The sequence below is a fragment of the Oncorhynchus mykiss genome, chromosome 2, assembly GCF_013265735.2.
Source record: "Oncorhynchus mykiss isolate Arlee chromosome 2, USDA_OmykA_1.1, whole genome shotgun sequence".
Lineage (NCBI taxonomy): Eukaryota > Metazoa > Chordata > Actinopteri > Salmoniformes > Salmonidae > Oncorhynchus > Oncorhynchus mykiss.
The window spans coordinates 1,908,424-1,926,624 of NC_048566.1; the positions used below are offsets into that span (position 1 = coordinate 1,908,424).

Consider the following 18,201-nt stretch of genomic DNA (forward strand, 5'->3'; position numbering starts at 1 on the left):
TGCTGTAATAGTGTAATGCTGTAATAATGGTGTGATGTAATAATGTAATTCTGTAATAATGTATTGCTGTAATAATGTAATGTTGTAATAATGTAATGCTGTAATAATGTAATGCTGTAATGATGTAATAATGTAATGATGTAATAATGTAATGTTGTAATAATGTAATGATGTAATAGTGTATTGTTGTAATAATGTAATGCTGTAATAATGTATTGCTGTAATAATGTAATAATGTAATGTTGTAATAATGTAATGATGTAATAGTGTATTGTTGTAATAATGTAATGCTGTAATAATGTATTGCTGTAATAATGTAATAATGTAATGTTGTAATAATGTAATGATGTAATAGTGTATTGTTGTAATAATGTAATGCTGTAATAATGTATTGCTGTTATAATGTAATGATGTAATGATGTAATAATGTAATGATGTAATAATGTAATGTTGTAATAATGTAATGATGTAATAGTGTATTGTTGTAATAATGTAATGCTGTAATAATGTATTGCTGTAATAATGTAATAATGTAATGTTGTAATAATGTAATGCTGTAATAATGTATTGCTGTAATAATGTATTGCTGTAATAATGTAATGCTGTAATGATGTAATGCTGTAATAATGTAATGCCGTAATAATGTATTGCTGTTATAATGTAATGATGTAATAGTGTAATAATGTAATGCTGTAATAATGTATTGCTGTTATAATGTAATGATGTAATGATGTAATAATGTAATGATGTAATAATGTAATGTTGTAATAATGTAATGATGTAATAGTGTATTGCTGTAATAATGTAATGCTGTAATAATGTATTGCTGTTATAATGTAATGATGTAATAGTGTAATAATGTAAGGCTGTAATAATGTATTGCTGTTATAATGTAATGATGTAATGATGTAATGATGTAATGATGTAATAATGTATTGTTGTAATAATGTAATGATGTAATAATGTAATGATGTAATAATGTATTGCTGTAATAGTGTAATGTTGTAATAATGTAATGATGTAATAATGTAATGCTGTAATAATGTAATGCTGTAATAATGTAATAATGTAATGATGTAATAATGTAATGCTGTAATAATGTATTGCTGTAATAATGTATTGTTGTAATAATGTAATGATGTAATAATGTAATGATGTAATAATGTATTGCTGTAATAGTGTAATGTTGTAATAATGTAATGATGTAATAATGTAATGATGTAATAATGTAATGCTGTAATAGTGTAATGTTGTAATAGTGTAATGCTGTAATAATGTAATACTGTAATGATGTAATGCTGTAATAATGTAATGCTGTAAAGTAATGCTGTAATATTGTAATGCTGTAATAATGTATTAATGTAATGTAATGCTGTAATAATTTAACTCTGTAATAGTTACCTGTAATGATTCTGCAGTGAATGATGTGTGGGAGTAGTAAGGAACGGGGACTGCTGCTGGTAAAGAAATAGCACTGGGAGGAAGTGAATTAATGAATGAAGTCATCAGCTCAGTACCGGAAGGAAGTCAGAAGAAGTGAGCAGAGACACAGTGATGTGAAGAACATCATTACAGTTGCTTCCTCTCTGTGATGTCAGGGACGTTGACCTACATTATGGATGAGCTGTATGTCTCTCTGTGATGTCAGGGACGTTGACCTACATTATGGATGAGCTGTATGCCTCTCTGTGATGTCAGGGAGGAACATCGGCCTACATTATCGATGAGCTGTATGCCACAGCTTTGAAGAGTAGCTGTGGTGAGTTTGTGTGGTATGAATTTGTGAATAAATGTTGATGTTATGAATGGAAGGTCTGTAATGAGTTATTACACGATGTTATGGATGGAAGGTCTGTGTAAGGAGTGTCATGACGTTGGCCTGCTGGGGGAGGTTTATGACCTCCATAAATACATTTCCCCTTTTCTCTCTCTCTACTTTATAGAGTTGACTCTTGGGAAGCCTTTTGTTATCATAGAGAGAGAGAGAGAGTCTGGTGACATTAAAAGGTGGGAAACGGAACCATATTTCTGTAATCCAACCAGTTGAAAATATGCGTTGGTACTTAATGAATATGATGTCAGATCAGTTGTTGTCTGAGACATTACTACTAATGATAGTATGACATAAACATTATCTGGGAAAGTCTACACATTCTAGTTATCAGATTCACATGGAATTGTTGTGCAACTTAAATGTTTAAATATGAAACTATTTGTGAAAAGATGAAATGTAATTTTAGCTTCTTAATGAGAGAACAGTTTGTCATAAGAGTAAACTCTGCTCACTCAGAGGCCCCGCCCAAGAGAACAGACATTGGTTGTAAACTTTGAAACACGCCCTTCTCTTCACCACGATATAAACCCGTTGACGAAAATCCAACTTTGTGTTCCAAGGATGAGAGGACGACGGTCCCCACGTTGAAAGGGCTAAGATAATAACCTAACGAAATTAGCATTGAATTTAAACGTGAAGATGTCGATCGACACGCCGAAAGGATGAATTTTGACTATACCAGTTAGTATATAGCATGAGATTAAAGTATGGCAACTTGGTATGAACTTTGAACTCTTATTCACTAAAGAAGTGATACCTCCTAGCCGATTGAGTTAGCGTGGGCTATGAAAGGACGAACAACATATTTGTTCTACCACACGACGACGGTACTGCCAAGTATCCGTTCTACCACAAGAGATCCATGACAGACAACTCGGCCTCTATCTACAACCAATCTACCGAAGTGCAGCTCAGAGTAAATATTTATTGCATTTTCCTTTTTCAAATGGGCGGTTATTTAGAATGCATAAGATACTGTATTTACGATAGAATCGCTGCCTACGGCCCGGCCCGATAGAGACAAAACCTTTGTGTTCCTCAGTCTTCCCGCTCTTTCATTCAAAACCCAACCCCCTTTCTTTGTGTAACCAGCCGTCATACATGTTCCGTCCACTAGGGACGGTTTCCTTTATGACATCATTTGTAATCAATGTATGATCCATTCTGTGTAGATGGAATTCTGTGTGATTATTTAGGTATTTAGTAAATAAATAATTTAATCACATTTTGTATTGCTGATTCAACTTGTTTCGTGAAGATAAACCAAGAATGTACAACTTCCAGATGACACTGAATAAGGTGACGATTAAATATTGACTGCTATTGAGGTAAAAGAGTACCAGGTCTTTAAGAGTTTATTCGGAAGATAACAGCTCTATAAATATTCTTTCGTGGTGCCCCGACTCTCTAGTTAATGACATTTACATGATTAGCTCAATCAGGTAATATTAATTACAGAGAAATTATTTGATAGAATAGCATGTCATATCACTCAATCCGGCATAGCCAAAGACACGACATGAGTTATTATATGATGGTATGGATGGAAGGTCTGTGTAATGAGTTACATGACCCAACATCTGAAAATAAAATGTCTAAAATGTGCTTTTGATTCCTCATGGATTGATTACCGTAAGAGACAGCTTTCAGCAGCCCCTCTCCCCCGTCCTATCTGCAGTCGCATAGGTTGGGAATGAGACAGCGAGAGTCACACACAGCCTAGAGAAACCATTGACCTGGTGAGTCATCAAACGCTGTGAGCGTCCTCGAGTTCTATTTCTAGGAGCACCGTTTATAGCCTCTGTCCCCATCCCTCGCGCCTCTCTCTCCCACCAGCCTCTCTCTCCCTCGCGCCTCTCTCTCCCACCAGCCTCTCTCTCCCTCACGCCTCTCTCTCCCACCAGCCTCTCTCTCCCACCAGCCTCTCTCTCCCACCAGCCTCTCTCTCCCACCAGCCTCTCTCTCCCACCAGCCTCTCTCTCCCTCGCGCCTCTCTCTCCCACCAGCCTCTCTCTCCCTCGCGCCTCTCTCCCTGGCACCTCTCTCTCCCACCAGCCTCTCTCTCCCTCGCGCCTCTCCCCCTGGCGCCTCTCTCTCCCTCGCGCCTCTCTCCCACCAGCCTCTCTCTCCCTCGCGCCTCTCTCTCCCTCGCGCCTCCCTCTCCCTCGCGCCTCTCTCTCCCTCGCGCCTCTCTCTCCCTCGCGCCTCTCTCTCCTCTTCAAGTTGCTTGAAATAACAAGGTCATGTCTCTACTTCCCTTCAGAAGTCCTCTTCCTGTGTCTTTACAGGATGTTGATAATAGCAGATGTTATGTAAGACAATAACTATACATTACGATAATAAAGAGCTTAAGGACAGAAAATGGCGGACAGAGATGAGACAGTTGATCAGAAAAACAGAATCGTCACCAGGAGTAAGCTGATGATAATTCCAAGTTGTTTTTATTATGTTATATGAAAAATAGACATGTAATATATAGGACAGAGTTATCTTTGCTCGTTCCTTCTTTCTCTGACCCGGTAGAATCCATTTGAGAACAAATATGCCCTTAGCTTTAACACAACTATTCATCTGTCATATTTTGGAACAGGGTTTTTTTTAAAGTTTTTTTAAATACAGGTTTTCAATTTACTCCATTAACAAGTAATTATAAATGTATTCACAACATGGCACTATATGGAAACAACAAGCCAAACTGACCACTCAGAAGTGACTGGCATAATCACTGTTACATGTATCTTTAGTTAGCTAGTGATGTTATTCTCATTGGTTTTGTTTTGTAGCTTTATCTCACACCCGATGACTTGTCTTCTATAGATGGACATGTTGGTTACCTCGGTTACGGGTCAGTGGAGGCTGGTGTGTGGAGATGTAGTTAAGGACAGGCTCGTCGTCACGTGTTTTCACACCGCTCCGTTTTATCCCGTTCCAGCCGTTAACAACGTGAGCCCGTCCTCCGATATCTCCCGCTGCCACCAGCCTCCAGTGCTCCAGGTGAGGTGTCGTCGTTAGCTACAGGCGATCTCTTGTTTTGTCTGTTCTCACACCTGGTCTGTGTGTTGCGTCTAGTACAGGACGAGTTTGGATGATGTCATCTCTCACAGGGGTCAGGGGTCAGGGGTCAGTTTGAATGTGAAAGGTCAGTTCATCAGATCACACACTATGATACTTGGTTTTTTTCACAAACATGAAAATCGAAGCCGATATATTCATTTGAAGAGAAATTGATCCAAAAGGTTAAAGAAAACTGCAACACAGAATCTTCAGCTCTATCAACTTGTTATGTCCCAGATCACCTGGGGCTTCTCCTACAAACAAAACGTAGCAGCTTTTAGTCTCCATTCTATCCCTGCTACGGGAATAACTAGAGCTCCGTTGTGTCTGAACCGACAGAACAGTCGTCTAGAGTAATGTGATGTATGTCCAGTGTCTGGTGCATCTGATGTCCTCAGCAGCCCAGTGTCTTTATCACCCTGCCTTGTTAGTCTATAGATTCTAGGTTGTGATTTATAACAACTGGCTATAGATTCTATGTTGTGATTTATAACAACTGTCTATAGATTCTATGTTGTGATTTATAACAACTGTCTATAGATTCTATGTTGTGATTTATAACAACTGTCTATAGATTCTATGTTGTGATTTAAAACAACTGGCTATAGATTCTATGTTGTGATTTATAACAACTGTCTATAGATTCTATGTTGTGATTTAAAACAACTGGCTATAGATTCTATGTTGTGATTTATAACAACTGTCTATAGATTCTATGTTGTGATTTATAACAACTGTCTATAGATTCTATGTTGTGATTTAAAACAACTGTCTATAGATTCTAGGTTGTGATTTATAACAACTGTCTATAGATTCTATGTTGTGATTTATAACAACTGTCTACAGATTCTATGTTGTGATTTATAACAACTGTCTATAGATTCTAGGTTGTGATTTATAACAACTGTCTATAGATTCTATGTTGTGATTTACAACAACATGACACACGGTGTGAAGCCAAGTGAGGTAGTGACAGAGCAGATTTTAAATATAATATTTCTCCTTTAGAGACGTTTCAACTGTTTGATTAAACCTAAACCTATATATTCTACCTCATCTAGGAACTGAGGAGGATTCAGTTTGTTGTTTTTATTTTGTACGCAAATAAAACAACAACACAACTACAGTAGCAATCCCCGTTGGTATTGCACCACTGTGGAGCACACATCCTCTGTGTTAAAGGCTTTTTCTCCCTCTGTTAGCGCTTCCTGTCCGCTGTTACAATGAGCTGTGTTACTTTGAACTGAGTAGGAAATGAACATCAAATCACAAGCTAGTTACACCACAGCTGTTGTTAGTTACACCACAGCTGCTGTTAGTTACACCACAGCTGCTGTTAGTTACACCACAGCTAGTTACACCACAGCTGCTGTTAGTTATACCACAGCTGCTGTTAGTTACACCACAGCTGTTAGTTATACCACAGCTGTTAGTTACACCACAGCTGCTGCTAGTTATACCACAGCTACTGTTAGTTACACCACAGCTGCTGTTAGTTATACCACAGTTGTTAGTTATACCACAGCTACTGTTAGTTACACCACAGCTGCTGTTAGTTACACCACAGCTGCTGTTAGTTACACCACAGCTGCTGTTAGTTACACCACAGCTGCTGTTAGTTATACCACAGCTACTGTTAGTTACACCACAGCTGCTACTAGTTACACCACAGCTGCTGTTAGTTACACCAAAGCTGCTGTTAGTTACACCACAACTGCTGTTAGTTACACCACAGCTGTTAGTTATACCACAGCTACAGCTAGTTACACCACAGCTGATGCTAGTTACACCACAGCTGCTGTTAGTTACACCACAGCTGCTGCTAGTTACACCACAGCTAGTTACACCAAAGCTGCTGTTAGTTACGCCACAGCTGCTGCTAGTTATACCACAACTGCTGTTAGTTACACCACAGCTGCTGTTAGTTATACCACAGCTGTTAGTTACACCACAGCTACTGTTAGTTACACCACAGCAGCTGTTAGTTATACCACAGCTGTTAGTTACACCACAACTGCTGTTAGTTATACCACAGCTGTTAGTTACACCACAGCTACTGTTAGTTACACCACAACTGCTGTTAGTTACACCACAACTGCTGTTAGTTACACCACAGCTGCTTTTAGTTACACAACAGCTGCTGTTATTTACACCACAGCTGCTGTTAGTTATACCACAGCTGCTGTTAGTTACACCACAGCTGCTGTTAGTTATACCACAGCTGCTGTTAGTTACACCACAGCTGCTGTTAGTTACACCACAGCTGCTGTTAGTTATACCACAACTGCTGTTAGTTATACCACAACTGCTGTTAGTTACACCACAGCTGCTGTTAGTTACACCACACCTGTTGTTAGTTATACCACAGCTGCTGTTAGTTACACCACAGCTGCTGTTAGTTATACCACAGCTGCTGTTAGTTATACCACAGCTGCTGTTAGTTACACCACAGCTGCCGTTAGTTATACCACAGCTGCTTTTAGTTACCACAGCTGCTGTTAGTTATACCACAGGTGCTGTTAGTTATACCACAGCTACTGTTAGTTATACCACAGCTACTGTTAGTTACACCACAGCTACTGTTTGTTATAACACAGCTGCTGTTAGTTATATCACAGCTACTGTTAGTTATACCACAGCTACTGTTAGTTACACCACAGCTGCTGTTAGTTACACTACAGCTGCTGTTAGTTATACCACAGCTGTTAGTTATACCACAGCTACTGTTAGTTACACCACAGCTACTGTTAGTTACACCACAGCTACTGTTAGTTATACCACAGCTGCTGTTAGTTACACCACAGCTGCTGTTAGTTACACCACAGCTGCTGTTAGTTACACCACAGCAATTATAGAACAACAGTCGGCAGCAATTGCTTAGGCTCAATATAGATATTTTTTAGGGAAAAAGGGGTACTCCATTCTTTCAATTCTTCATTGCTGAAGATGACACTCATAAATCCAGTCAAGGTGGAAAACCTACGCTAGACAGTGACTGACTGCCACTAATAAAGAGTTAAATCAAAGGAGCTGTGTGATTACCTCTAGCCGTTAGTGGAGACAAAAGATTAAGAACACCTTCCTAATATTGAGTTGCAAGACAGCCTCAAATCGTCTGGGCTCACTGACTCCACAAGGTGTCGAAAGCCTTCCACGGGGATGCTGGCCCCTTGTTAACTCCAATGCTTCCCACAGTTGTGTCAAGTTGGCTGGATGTCCTTTTGGGTGGTGGACCATTCTTGATACAGTTGAGCATGAAAAACCCAGCAGCGTTGCAGTTCTTGACACATTGAAACTGGTGCGCCTGGCACCCACTACCATACCCCGTTTAAAGGCACATAAATCTTTTGTCTTGCCCATTCACCCTCTGAATGGCACACATACACAATCCATGTCTCAATTGTCTCAAGGCTTAAAAATCCTTCTTTAACCTGTCTCCTCCCCTTCATCTACACTGATTGAAGATGATTTAACAACTGGCATCAGTAAGGGATCATAGCTTTCACCTGGATTCACCTGGTCAGTCTATGTCATGGAAAGAGCAGGTGTTCTTAATGTCTTATCCACTCAGGACATGTCCTCTATATTAGCGGTTGGCTACCTTTTTGTTTACTGTGCCCCAGAAGTACCCCCTCATTTGACCAGTAGGCCTACGTTCTGATGAGTCTCCCCAGAAGTACCCCCTCATTTGACCAGTAGGCCTACGTTCTGATGAGTCTCCCCAGAAGTACCCCCTCATTTGACCAGTAGGCCTACGTTCTGATGAGTCTCCCCAGAAGTACCCCCTCATTTGACCAGTAGGCCTACGTTCTGATGAGTCTCCCCAGAATACCCCCTCATTTGACCAGTAGGCCTACGTTCTGATGAGTCTCCCCAGAAGTACCCCCTCATTTGACCAGTAGGCCTACGTTCTGATGAGTCTCCCCAGAAGTACCCCCTCATTTGACCAGTAGGCCTACGTTCTGATGAGTCTCCCCAGAAGTACCCCCTCATTTGACCAGTAGGCCTACGTTCTGATGAGTCTCCCCAGAAGTACCCCCTCATTTGACCAGTAGGCCTACGTTCTGATGAGTCTCCCCAGAAGTACCCCCTCATTTGACCAGTAGGCCTACGTTCTGATGAGTCTCCCCAGAAGAACCCCCTCATTTGACCAGTAGGCCTACGTTCTGATGAGTCTCCCCAGAAGTACCCCCTCATTTGACCAGTAGGCCTACGTTCTGATGAGTCTCCCCAGAAGTACCCCCTCATTTGACCAGTAGGCCTACGTTCTGATGAGTCTCCCCAGAAGTACCCCCTCATTTGACCAGTAGGCCTACGTTCTGATGAGTCTCCCCAAAAGTACCCCCTCATTTGACCAGTAGGCCTACGTTCTGATGAGTCTCCCCAGAAGTACCCCCTCATTTGACCAGTAGGCCTACGTTCTGATGAGTCTCCCCAGAAGTACCCCCTCATTTGACCAGTAGGCCTACGTTCTGATAAGTCTCCCCAGAAGTACCCCCTCATTTGACCAGTAGGCCTACGTTCTGATGAGTCTCCCCAGAATACCCCCTCATTTGACCAGTAGGCCTACGTTCTGATGAGTCTCCCCAGAAGTACCCCCTCATTTGACCAGTAGGCCTACGTTCTGATAAGTCTCCCCAGAAGTACCCCCTCATTTGACCAGTAGGCCTACGTTCTGATGAGTCTCCCCAGAAGTACCCCCTCATTTGACCAGTAGGCCTACGTTCTGATGAGTCTCCCCAGAAGTACCCCCTCATTTGACCAGTAGGCCTACGTTCTGATGAGTCTCCCCAGAAGTACCCCCTCATTTGACCAGTAGGCCTACGCTCTGATGAGTCTCCCCAGAAGTACCCCCTAATTTGACCAGTAGGCCTACGTTCTGATGAGTCTCCCCAGAAGTACCCCCTCATTTGACCAGTAGGCCTACGTTCTGGTGAGTCTCCCCAGAAGTACCCCCTCATTTGACCAGTAGGCCTACGTTCTGATGAGTCTCCCCAGAAGTACCCCCTCATTTGACCAGTAGGCCTACGTTCTGATGAGTCTCCCCAGAAGTACCCCCTCATTTGACCAGTAGGCCTACGTTCTGATGAGTCTCCCCAGAAGTACCCCCTCATTTCACCAGTAGGCCTACATTCTGATGAGTCTCCCAGAATACCCACTCATTTCACCAGTAGGCCGACGTTCTGATGAGTCTCCCAAGAACCCCCTGTGGATAGGATAAGTTCCCCCTGTGGATAGGATAAGTACCCCCTGTGGATAGGACAAGTACCCCCTGTGGATAGGATAAGTACCCCTGTAGATAGGATAAGTACCCCTGTGGATAGGATAAGTACCCCTTGTGGATAGGATAAGTACCCACTGTGGATAGGATAAGTACCCCCTGTGGATAGGATAAGTAACCACTGTGGATAGGATAAGTTCCCCCTGTGGATAGGATAAGTTCACCCTGTGGATAGGATAAGTTTACCCTGTGGATAGGATAAGTTCCCCCTGTGGATAGGATAAGTACCCCATGTGGATATAATAAGTACCCCATGTGGATAGGATAAGTACCCCCTGTGGATAGGATAAGTAACCCATGTGGATATGATAAGTACCCCTGTGGATAGGATAAGTACCCCCTGTGGATAGTATAAGTACCCCATGTGGATAGGATAAGTACCCCCTGTGGATAGGATAAGTACCCCAGTGGATAGTACAAGTACCCCCTGTGGATATAATAAGTACCCCATGTGGATAGGATAAATACCCCATGTGGATAGGATAAATACCCCCTGTGGATAGGATAAATACCCCATGTGGACAGGATAAGTACCCCATGTGGATAGGATAAGTACCCCATGTGGATAGGATAAGTACCCCATGTGGATAGGATAAGTACCCCATGTGGATATGATAAGTACTCCTGTGGATAGGATAAGTACCCCATGTGGATAGGATAAGTACCCCATGTGGATATGATAAGTACCCCATGCAGATAGGATAAGTACCCCATGTGGATAGGATAAATACCCCCTGTGGATAGGATAAATACCCCATGTGGACAGGAAAAGTACCCCATGTGGATATGATAAGTACCCCATGTGGATAGGATAAGTACCCCATGTGGATAGGATAAGTACCCCATGTGGATACGATAAGTACCCCATGTGGATAGGATAAGTACCCCATGTGGATAGGATAAGTACCCCATGCGGATAGGATAAATACCCCATGTGGACAGGATAAGTACCCCATGTGGATATGACAAGTACCCCATGCGGATAGGATAAGTACCCCATGTGGATAGGATAAGTACCCCATGTGGATAGGATAAGTACCCCATGTGGATATGATAAGTACCCCATGCGGATAGGATAAGTACCCCATGTGGATAGGATAAGTACCCCTGTGGATAGGATAAACACCCCATGTGGACAGGATAAGTACCCCATGTGGATATGATAAGTACCCCATGTGGATAGGATAAGTACCCCATGTGGATAGGATAAGTACCCCATGTGGATATGATAAGTACCCCATGTGGATAGGATAAGTACCCCATGTGGATAGGATAAGTACCCCTGTGGATAGGATAAATACCCCATGTGGACAGGATAAGTACCCCATGTGGATATGATAAGTACCCCATGCGGATAGGATAAGTACCCCATGTGGATAGGATAAGTACCCCATGTGGATAGGATAAGTACCCCATGTGGATAGGATAAGTACCCCTGTGGATAGGCCATGTTCCCCCTGTGGATAGGATAAGTACCCCATGTAGATAGGATAAGTACCCCATGTGGATAGGATAAGTACCCCATGTGGATATGATAAGTACCCCATGTGGATAGGATAAGTACCCCATGTGGATAGGATAAGTACCCCATGTGGATAGGATAAGTACCCCATGTGGATAGGATAAGTACCCCATGTGGATAGGATAAGTACCCCAGGGTGAGACCCACTGCTCTATACAGTGAGTCTGTTAGTTTCTTGGTCTAGGTACATGATTGTAACCCAGCCAGTAGATTTACATGAAAGGAGCAGTGTGAAACCTCCTGCAGCCTTAACAACGTTACATGAAAGGAGCTGTGTGATTCCTCCTGCAGCCTTAATTACACAACGTTATATGAAAGGAGCTGTGTGATTCCTCCTGCAGCCTTAATTACACAGCGTTACATGAAAGGAGCTGTGTGATTCCTCCTGCAGCCTTAATTACACAACGTTACATGAAAGGAGCTGTGTGATTCCTCCTGCAGCCTTAATTACACAACGTTACATGAAAGGAGCTGTGTGATTCCTCCTGCAGCCTTAATTACACAGAGCTACATGAAAGGAGCTGTGTGATTCCTCCTGCAGCCTTAATTACACAGAGCTACATGAAAGGAGCTGTGTGATTCCTCCTGCAGCCTTAATTACACAGCGTTACATGAAAGGAGCTGTGTGAAACCTCCTGCAGCCTTAATTACACAGCGTTACATGAAAGGAGCTGTGTGATTCCTCCTGCAGCCTTAATTACACAACGTTACATGAAATGAGCTGTGTGATTCCTCCTGCAGCCTTAATTACACAACGTTACATGAAAGGAGCAGTGTGAAACCTCCTGCAGCCTTAATTACACAACGTTACATGAAAGGAGCTGTGTGATTCCTCCTGCAGCCTTAATTACACAGAGCTACACGAAAGGAGCTGTGTGATTCCTCCTGCAGCCTTAATTACACAGAGCTACATGAAAGGAGCTGTGTGATTCCTCCTGCAGCCTTAATTACACAGAGCTACATGAAAGGAGCTGTGTGATTCCTCCTGCAGCCCTGAGTGTAAGTGCTGGAAACACAGGGTTTGTAAGGAGTAGTACTAAGATGACATAAGCTGACCTTTAGAAGGGTTAGGAACAAGGACACATGAACACCACTGATAATCTACCTCTCACTACTACATTGACAACTGTTATGTCTCTGAGTTGGGCTGGACACTTTGCACTTTAGACAGGGTGACAGGGATCTTACTCTCCCCCGGAGTAGGGGCTCTGGTGACGGGATGGACCGTATTCTGGATATCAACCAGTCTCTCCTTAAACTTCTGTTGCAGGTACAGCTCCTCCTTGGAGTAGCTCTTAGAGAAGGCTGAGAGGAGGAGACCTACGGCCATCAGGCTGCCACCCACGCAGAACAGAACGGCGCCCGTCAGCTTGCACACGTCCAAGGCTCGGTTGAAGAGGACAGCGTGGCTGTCCACGAAGAGGAGCTCGTCTTCCCCGAATGCTTCGATCTTAGTCGGGGTGGCGTAGCCCACCAATAGGACAATGAGGCCTGTCACCAGAATCAGGGTTCCTAACGCTAGACAGACCTGGGGGAGGGAGAGACAGGATCAGGGTTCCTAACTCTAGACAGACCTGGGGGAGGGAGAGACAGGATCAGGGTTCCTAACACTAGACAGACCTGGGGGAGGGAGAGACAGGATCAGGGTTCCTAACGCTAGACAGACCTGGGGGAGGGAGAGACAGGATCAGGGTTCCTAACACTAGACAGACCTGGGGGAGGGAGAGACAGGATCAGGGTTCCTAACGCTAGACAGACCTGGGGGAGGGATGGATGAGAGACAGGATTAGGGTTCAGGATCAGGGTTCAGGGTTCCTAATGCTAGACAGACCTGGGGGAGGGAGAGACAGGATCAGGGTTCCTAACACTAGACAGACCTGAACAGGCAGATGTTTACAGTAACCTGGCTCAATACACTACCCAGACCATGTCAGGATGTTTACAGCACCATGACCCAATACCCTCCCAATATCTCTTCTCTCATATATATCATACCTTCCAGAGGACAGAGCTCCACCGACTAGGCGATCTCTGAATCTGAAAATCTTCATCGCGTTCCCAGATGGAGGCAGTACACTCCTCGTAGAACTGGTGGAGGTATGATCTGACGCCGTATCTCTGGTCGTGCTGCGTCTGTTCAGCGTAGTCTGACCCACAGATCTCAGCACAGGCTGAAGCCATCCTGACCCTTTCACCTCAGCTCTGTCTAGAGAGAGAGAGAGAGAGAGCACCACACTAACCTCACACACACCGGGTGCCACTGCCTGCACACAACACACACACACACACACACACACACACACACACACACACACACACACACACACACACACAAACAGTTTTATTATGGAGAGAGATACAATGCTGAATGATCAGCCACAGTGTTGCTCCCATTTTGAATCACCCATCTGTTCCTGTTCAGGATATCAGGTTGTGTTGCAGCCTGCTACCTGTTCAGGATATTAGGTTGTGTTGCTGCCTGCTACCTGTTCAGGATATTAGGTTGTGTTGCTGCCTGCTACCTGTTACCTGTTCAGGATATTAGGTTGTGTTGCTGCCTGCTACCTGTTCAGGATATTAGGTTGTGTTGCTGCCTGCTACCTGTTCAGGATATCAGGTTGTGTTGCTGCCTGCTACCTGCTACCTGTTCAGGATATTAGGTTGTGTTTCTACCTGCTACCTGCTACCTGTTCAGGATATTAGGTTGTGTTTCTACCTGCTACCTGCTACCTGTTATCTGTTCAGGATATCAGGTTGTGTTGCTGCCTGCTACCTGTTCAGGATATTAGGTTGTGTTTCTACCTGCTACCTTCTACCTTCTACCTGTTCAGGATATCAGGTTGTGTTGCTACTTGCTACCTGCAACCTGTTCAGGATATTAGGTTGTGTTTCTGCCTGCTGCCTTCTGCCTGCTACATGCTACCTGCTACCTGTTCAGGATATCAGGTTCTGTTGCTACCTGCTACCTGCAACCTGTTCAGGATATTAGGTTGTGTTTCTGCCTGCTGCCTTCTGCCTGCTACATGCTACCTGCTACTTGTTCAGGTTATTAGGCTGCGTTTCTGACTGCTACATGCTACCTGCTACCTGTTCAGGATATTAGGTTGTATTTTTGCCTGTTACCTGTTCAGGATATCAGGTTGTGTTTCTGCCTGCTACCTGTTACCTGTTTAGGATATTATGTTGTGTTTCTACCTGCTACCTGCTACCTGTTGAGGATTTTAGGTTGTATTTCTGCCTTCTACATGCTGCCTGCTACATGCTACCTGTTCAGGATATCAGGTTGTGTTTCTGTCTGCTACCTGTTCAGGATATTAGATTGTGTTTCTACCTTCTACCTGCTATCCTGCTTGTTCAGGATATTAGGTTGCGTTTCTGCCTGCTACACGCTGCCTGCTACATGCTACCTGCTATCCGCTACTTGTTCAGGTTATTAGGTTGCGTTTCTGCCTGCTACATGCTGCCTGCTACATTTCTACCTTCTACCTGTTCAGGATATTAGGTTGTGTTTCTACCTGCTACCTGCTACTTGTTCAGGTTATTAGGTTGCGTTTCTGCCTGCGACATGCTGCATGCTGCCTGCTACCTGTTCAGGGATATTAGGTTGTGTTTCTACCTGCTACCTGTTCAGGGATATTAGGTTGTTTTTCTACCTGCTATCTGCTGCCTATTACTTGCTACCTGTTGCTTGCTACCTGCTGCCTGCTACCTGCTACCTTCTACCTGCTGCCTATTACCTTCTATCTGCTACCTGATATCTGCTGCCTGCTTCATGCTGCCTGCTGCCTATTACCTTCTATCTGCTGCCTAGTAACTGCTACCTGCTGTCTGCTACCTGCTGGATGTTATGTAGACTCTCTCTGAATGAATAACACTTCTGTTGTCTATATGTAGTCAGTGTTGAAGGATGTTATGTAGACTCTCTCTGAATGAATAACACTTATGTTGTCTATATGTAGTCAGTGTTGAAGGATGTTATGTAGACTCTCTCTGAATGAATAACACTTCTGTTGTCTATATGTAGTCAGTGTTGAAGGATGTTATGTAGACTCTCTCTGAATGAATAACACTTCTGTTGTCTATATGTAGTCAGTGTTGAAGGATGTTATGTAGACTCTCTCTGAATGAATAACACTTCTGTTGTCTATATGTAGTCAGTGTTGAAGGATGTTATGTAGACTCTCTCTGAATGAATAACACTTCTGTTGTCTATATGTAGTCAGTGTTGAAGGATGTTATGTAGACTCTCTCTGAACGAATAACACTTCTGTTGTCTACATGTAGTCAGTGTTGAAGGATGTTATGTAGACTCTCTCTGAATGAATAACACTTCTGTTGTCTACATGTAGTCAGTGTTGAAGGATGTTATGTAGACTCTCTCTGAATGAATAACACTTCTGTTGTCTATATGTAGTCAGTGTTGAAGGATGTTATGTAGACTCTCTCTGAACGAATAACACTTCTGTTGTCTACATGTAGTCAGTGTTGAAGGATGTTATGTAGACTCTCTCTGAATGAATAACACTTCTGTTGTCTACATGTAGTCCGTGTTGAAGGCTGTAGTTGTATTTTTTGTATTTTGTAAATGATGTGTAAGCAGGGCTTATCTGTGAAAGAGACCTTGGTCTTTAAAATAGAGGTCAAATAAAATCGAATGTGCATATGGCAAAATAATGACTTTAAATATTCAGCATTTAGTATTATGCAAAATGCTAATAATGAGATATGCAATATGTATAGTTTGTGTACTCATTGACAATCTCTATCATACGTAATAAATATGTCTCTGAAGAGCCGACAGCGTCATTTGTTCCAATCCAATGCTTTGATGAGTAATATTCAATGTAAACACAAACCTAGTTGTCAAGTAAACAAATACAGAAACGACAAACGTATCCGAAATATAATAACCTCTGTCATACCAATTATAAGGTCACGTGGATGCCAGTGGTCAAAACACCTGATCTTGTTTTGATCACGTTCTCTCACCGATTGGAACCCAACACATTCTAGAATCTCAAATAATTAACATTTAAACCGAAACACGAAAGAAAGTAACCCGGTCAAAATGCGACCTTCTTTTATAGCTCAATGACTGCGACGACAGAGCGAGAGAGAGAGATATCGCTGTCCATGGTGCTGAATGTGAATCCGCTCTACCCAAGGAGTCAGAGACGTAAGACATGACGCCATACTGCTCTGACACACACGTCCTTCCTTCGTCTTGCTTTCACAGTCCCCTTGAGACATCTTTTATCTAAGATAATAGCATCAAACCATGTAATCGATTAGGCTACAAGCTGTTATCGTCAAAGTAAACGGATTTGCTTTGGATTCTAAGCCACACCAGGCGCATGCTATAGGCTAAATAAAGTTGAGATTGGGAAGTCAACTGTCTATTTACAAAACTACAAACACTATTGATCTGAGTCTGACAAAACGTCTTCTGTCTAGTTCTTTCAAAAAAAAAATACATAACTCGACAGTTAATCACACCCTAAATGTTGAGACAGTAGATCAAGACATTTTCTCATTTTAAATGTCACTTCCAGATGTTGAAAAGCCATACAGCTAATCATATTTCCACCACTATTATGTAATCCACAATCAGATAGCCCAGTACAGTCGTTTCCACTATAAACCCGTTTTAAAAAAAAAACGTTAAAGTGAATATCCGAATGCATTTAAGGCTGAAATATACCTGTCATAACCGGCTTGGAGAGTGATCACTCGCGGCTGTTCCTTCACTCAGGTCCCATCACTCTAGATTCTCAGCTCCGACAGTCGCCCTATCGATGATTCAGACTCACGCTGGCTTCTGCGCAGGCGTCAGATCCATGTCTTGTCGACTTGCCCAATAGAGGATAACAGTATAATGGCGTCATTTTTGTAGGCACTAACTCCGCCATGGTTCGTTGGACAAAGTCAATGGGAAATACGTTTTTTATTAATAAATGATAAACGCTGAAACTAAGGTATGTGGTAAACACAGACGTAGGGGATCTGATGTGTTTTGTTCGGTGAGACAGTTTTCGTCAGTTTTCGTCAGTTTTCGTCAGTTTTTGTGAATTTTGAACCGTTTATGTAATACAAAAAACAACAACACATAAACGACATATAGGCTTCATAATTCATAAAGGTCATGTTAGTTGACTGACATTACCTCGTCGAATTTATAAGATGTCCTAAGCCTGTCTTAACTGTCTTAACCTCAGACCTAATTTTCGCCGTTTATCCCAAAACCATATTCTTTCCCCATTAATTTCTCTAGAGGTTACTCATTTCCGGGTTTTAGGACTACAAGCCGGTGATCCCTGTGGCAGATAGAGGTGGGGCGGTGTGATGATTGGTTGCGACTGGAGGTAGCCTGGGTTCATAATTCTGATGTTTTGAGCAGTTGTCTCGAAGTGCTTATACAGAAACCCAGCCTAAAAGAGCAAGCAATGCAGAGGCAGAAGCACATGCAACGTGTGTATGATATCAGGGATTACATTTAAGATAAAAACTAAA

The 18,201-nt window shown here is 42.7% G+C and overlaps 1 protein-coding gene across 1 annotated transcript; it reads right to left on the reverse strand.

The window, feature by feature from the left end:
• Positions 1 to 12,586: 12,586 nt before the first annotated feature.
• On the reverse strand, positions 12,587 to 17,516 carry nrsn1 (neurensin 1). Its single transcript, XM_036935194.1, has 3 exons — positions 17,393 to 17,516; positions 13,687 to 13,955; positions 12,587 to 13,219 (listed from the first exon to the last, which is right to left on the reverse strand). The coding sequence occupies exons 2-3, from the start codon at positions 13,870 to 13,872 to the stop codon at positions 12,821 to 12,823; spliced, it is 585 nt and encodes a 194-aa protein (XP_036791089.1). The 5' UTR covers positions 13,873 to 13,955; positions 17,393 to 17,516; the 3' UTR covers positions 12,587 to 12,820.
• Between the last annotated feature and the right edge of the window lie 685 nt (positions 17,517 to 18,201).

Coding starts and splice junctions, on each gene's coding strand:
- nrsn1 (XM_036935194.1), bottom strand. CDS start 13,872: ATGGCTTCAGCCTGTGCTGAGATCTGTGGGTCAGACTACGCTGAACAG. Junction 13,220..13,686: donor GGAGCTCTGTCCTCTGGAAG/GTATGATATATA, acceptor TCCCTCCCCCAG/GTCTGTCTAGCGTTAGGAAC.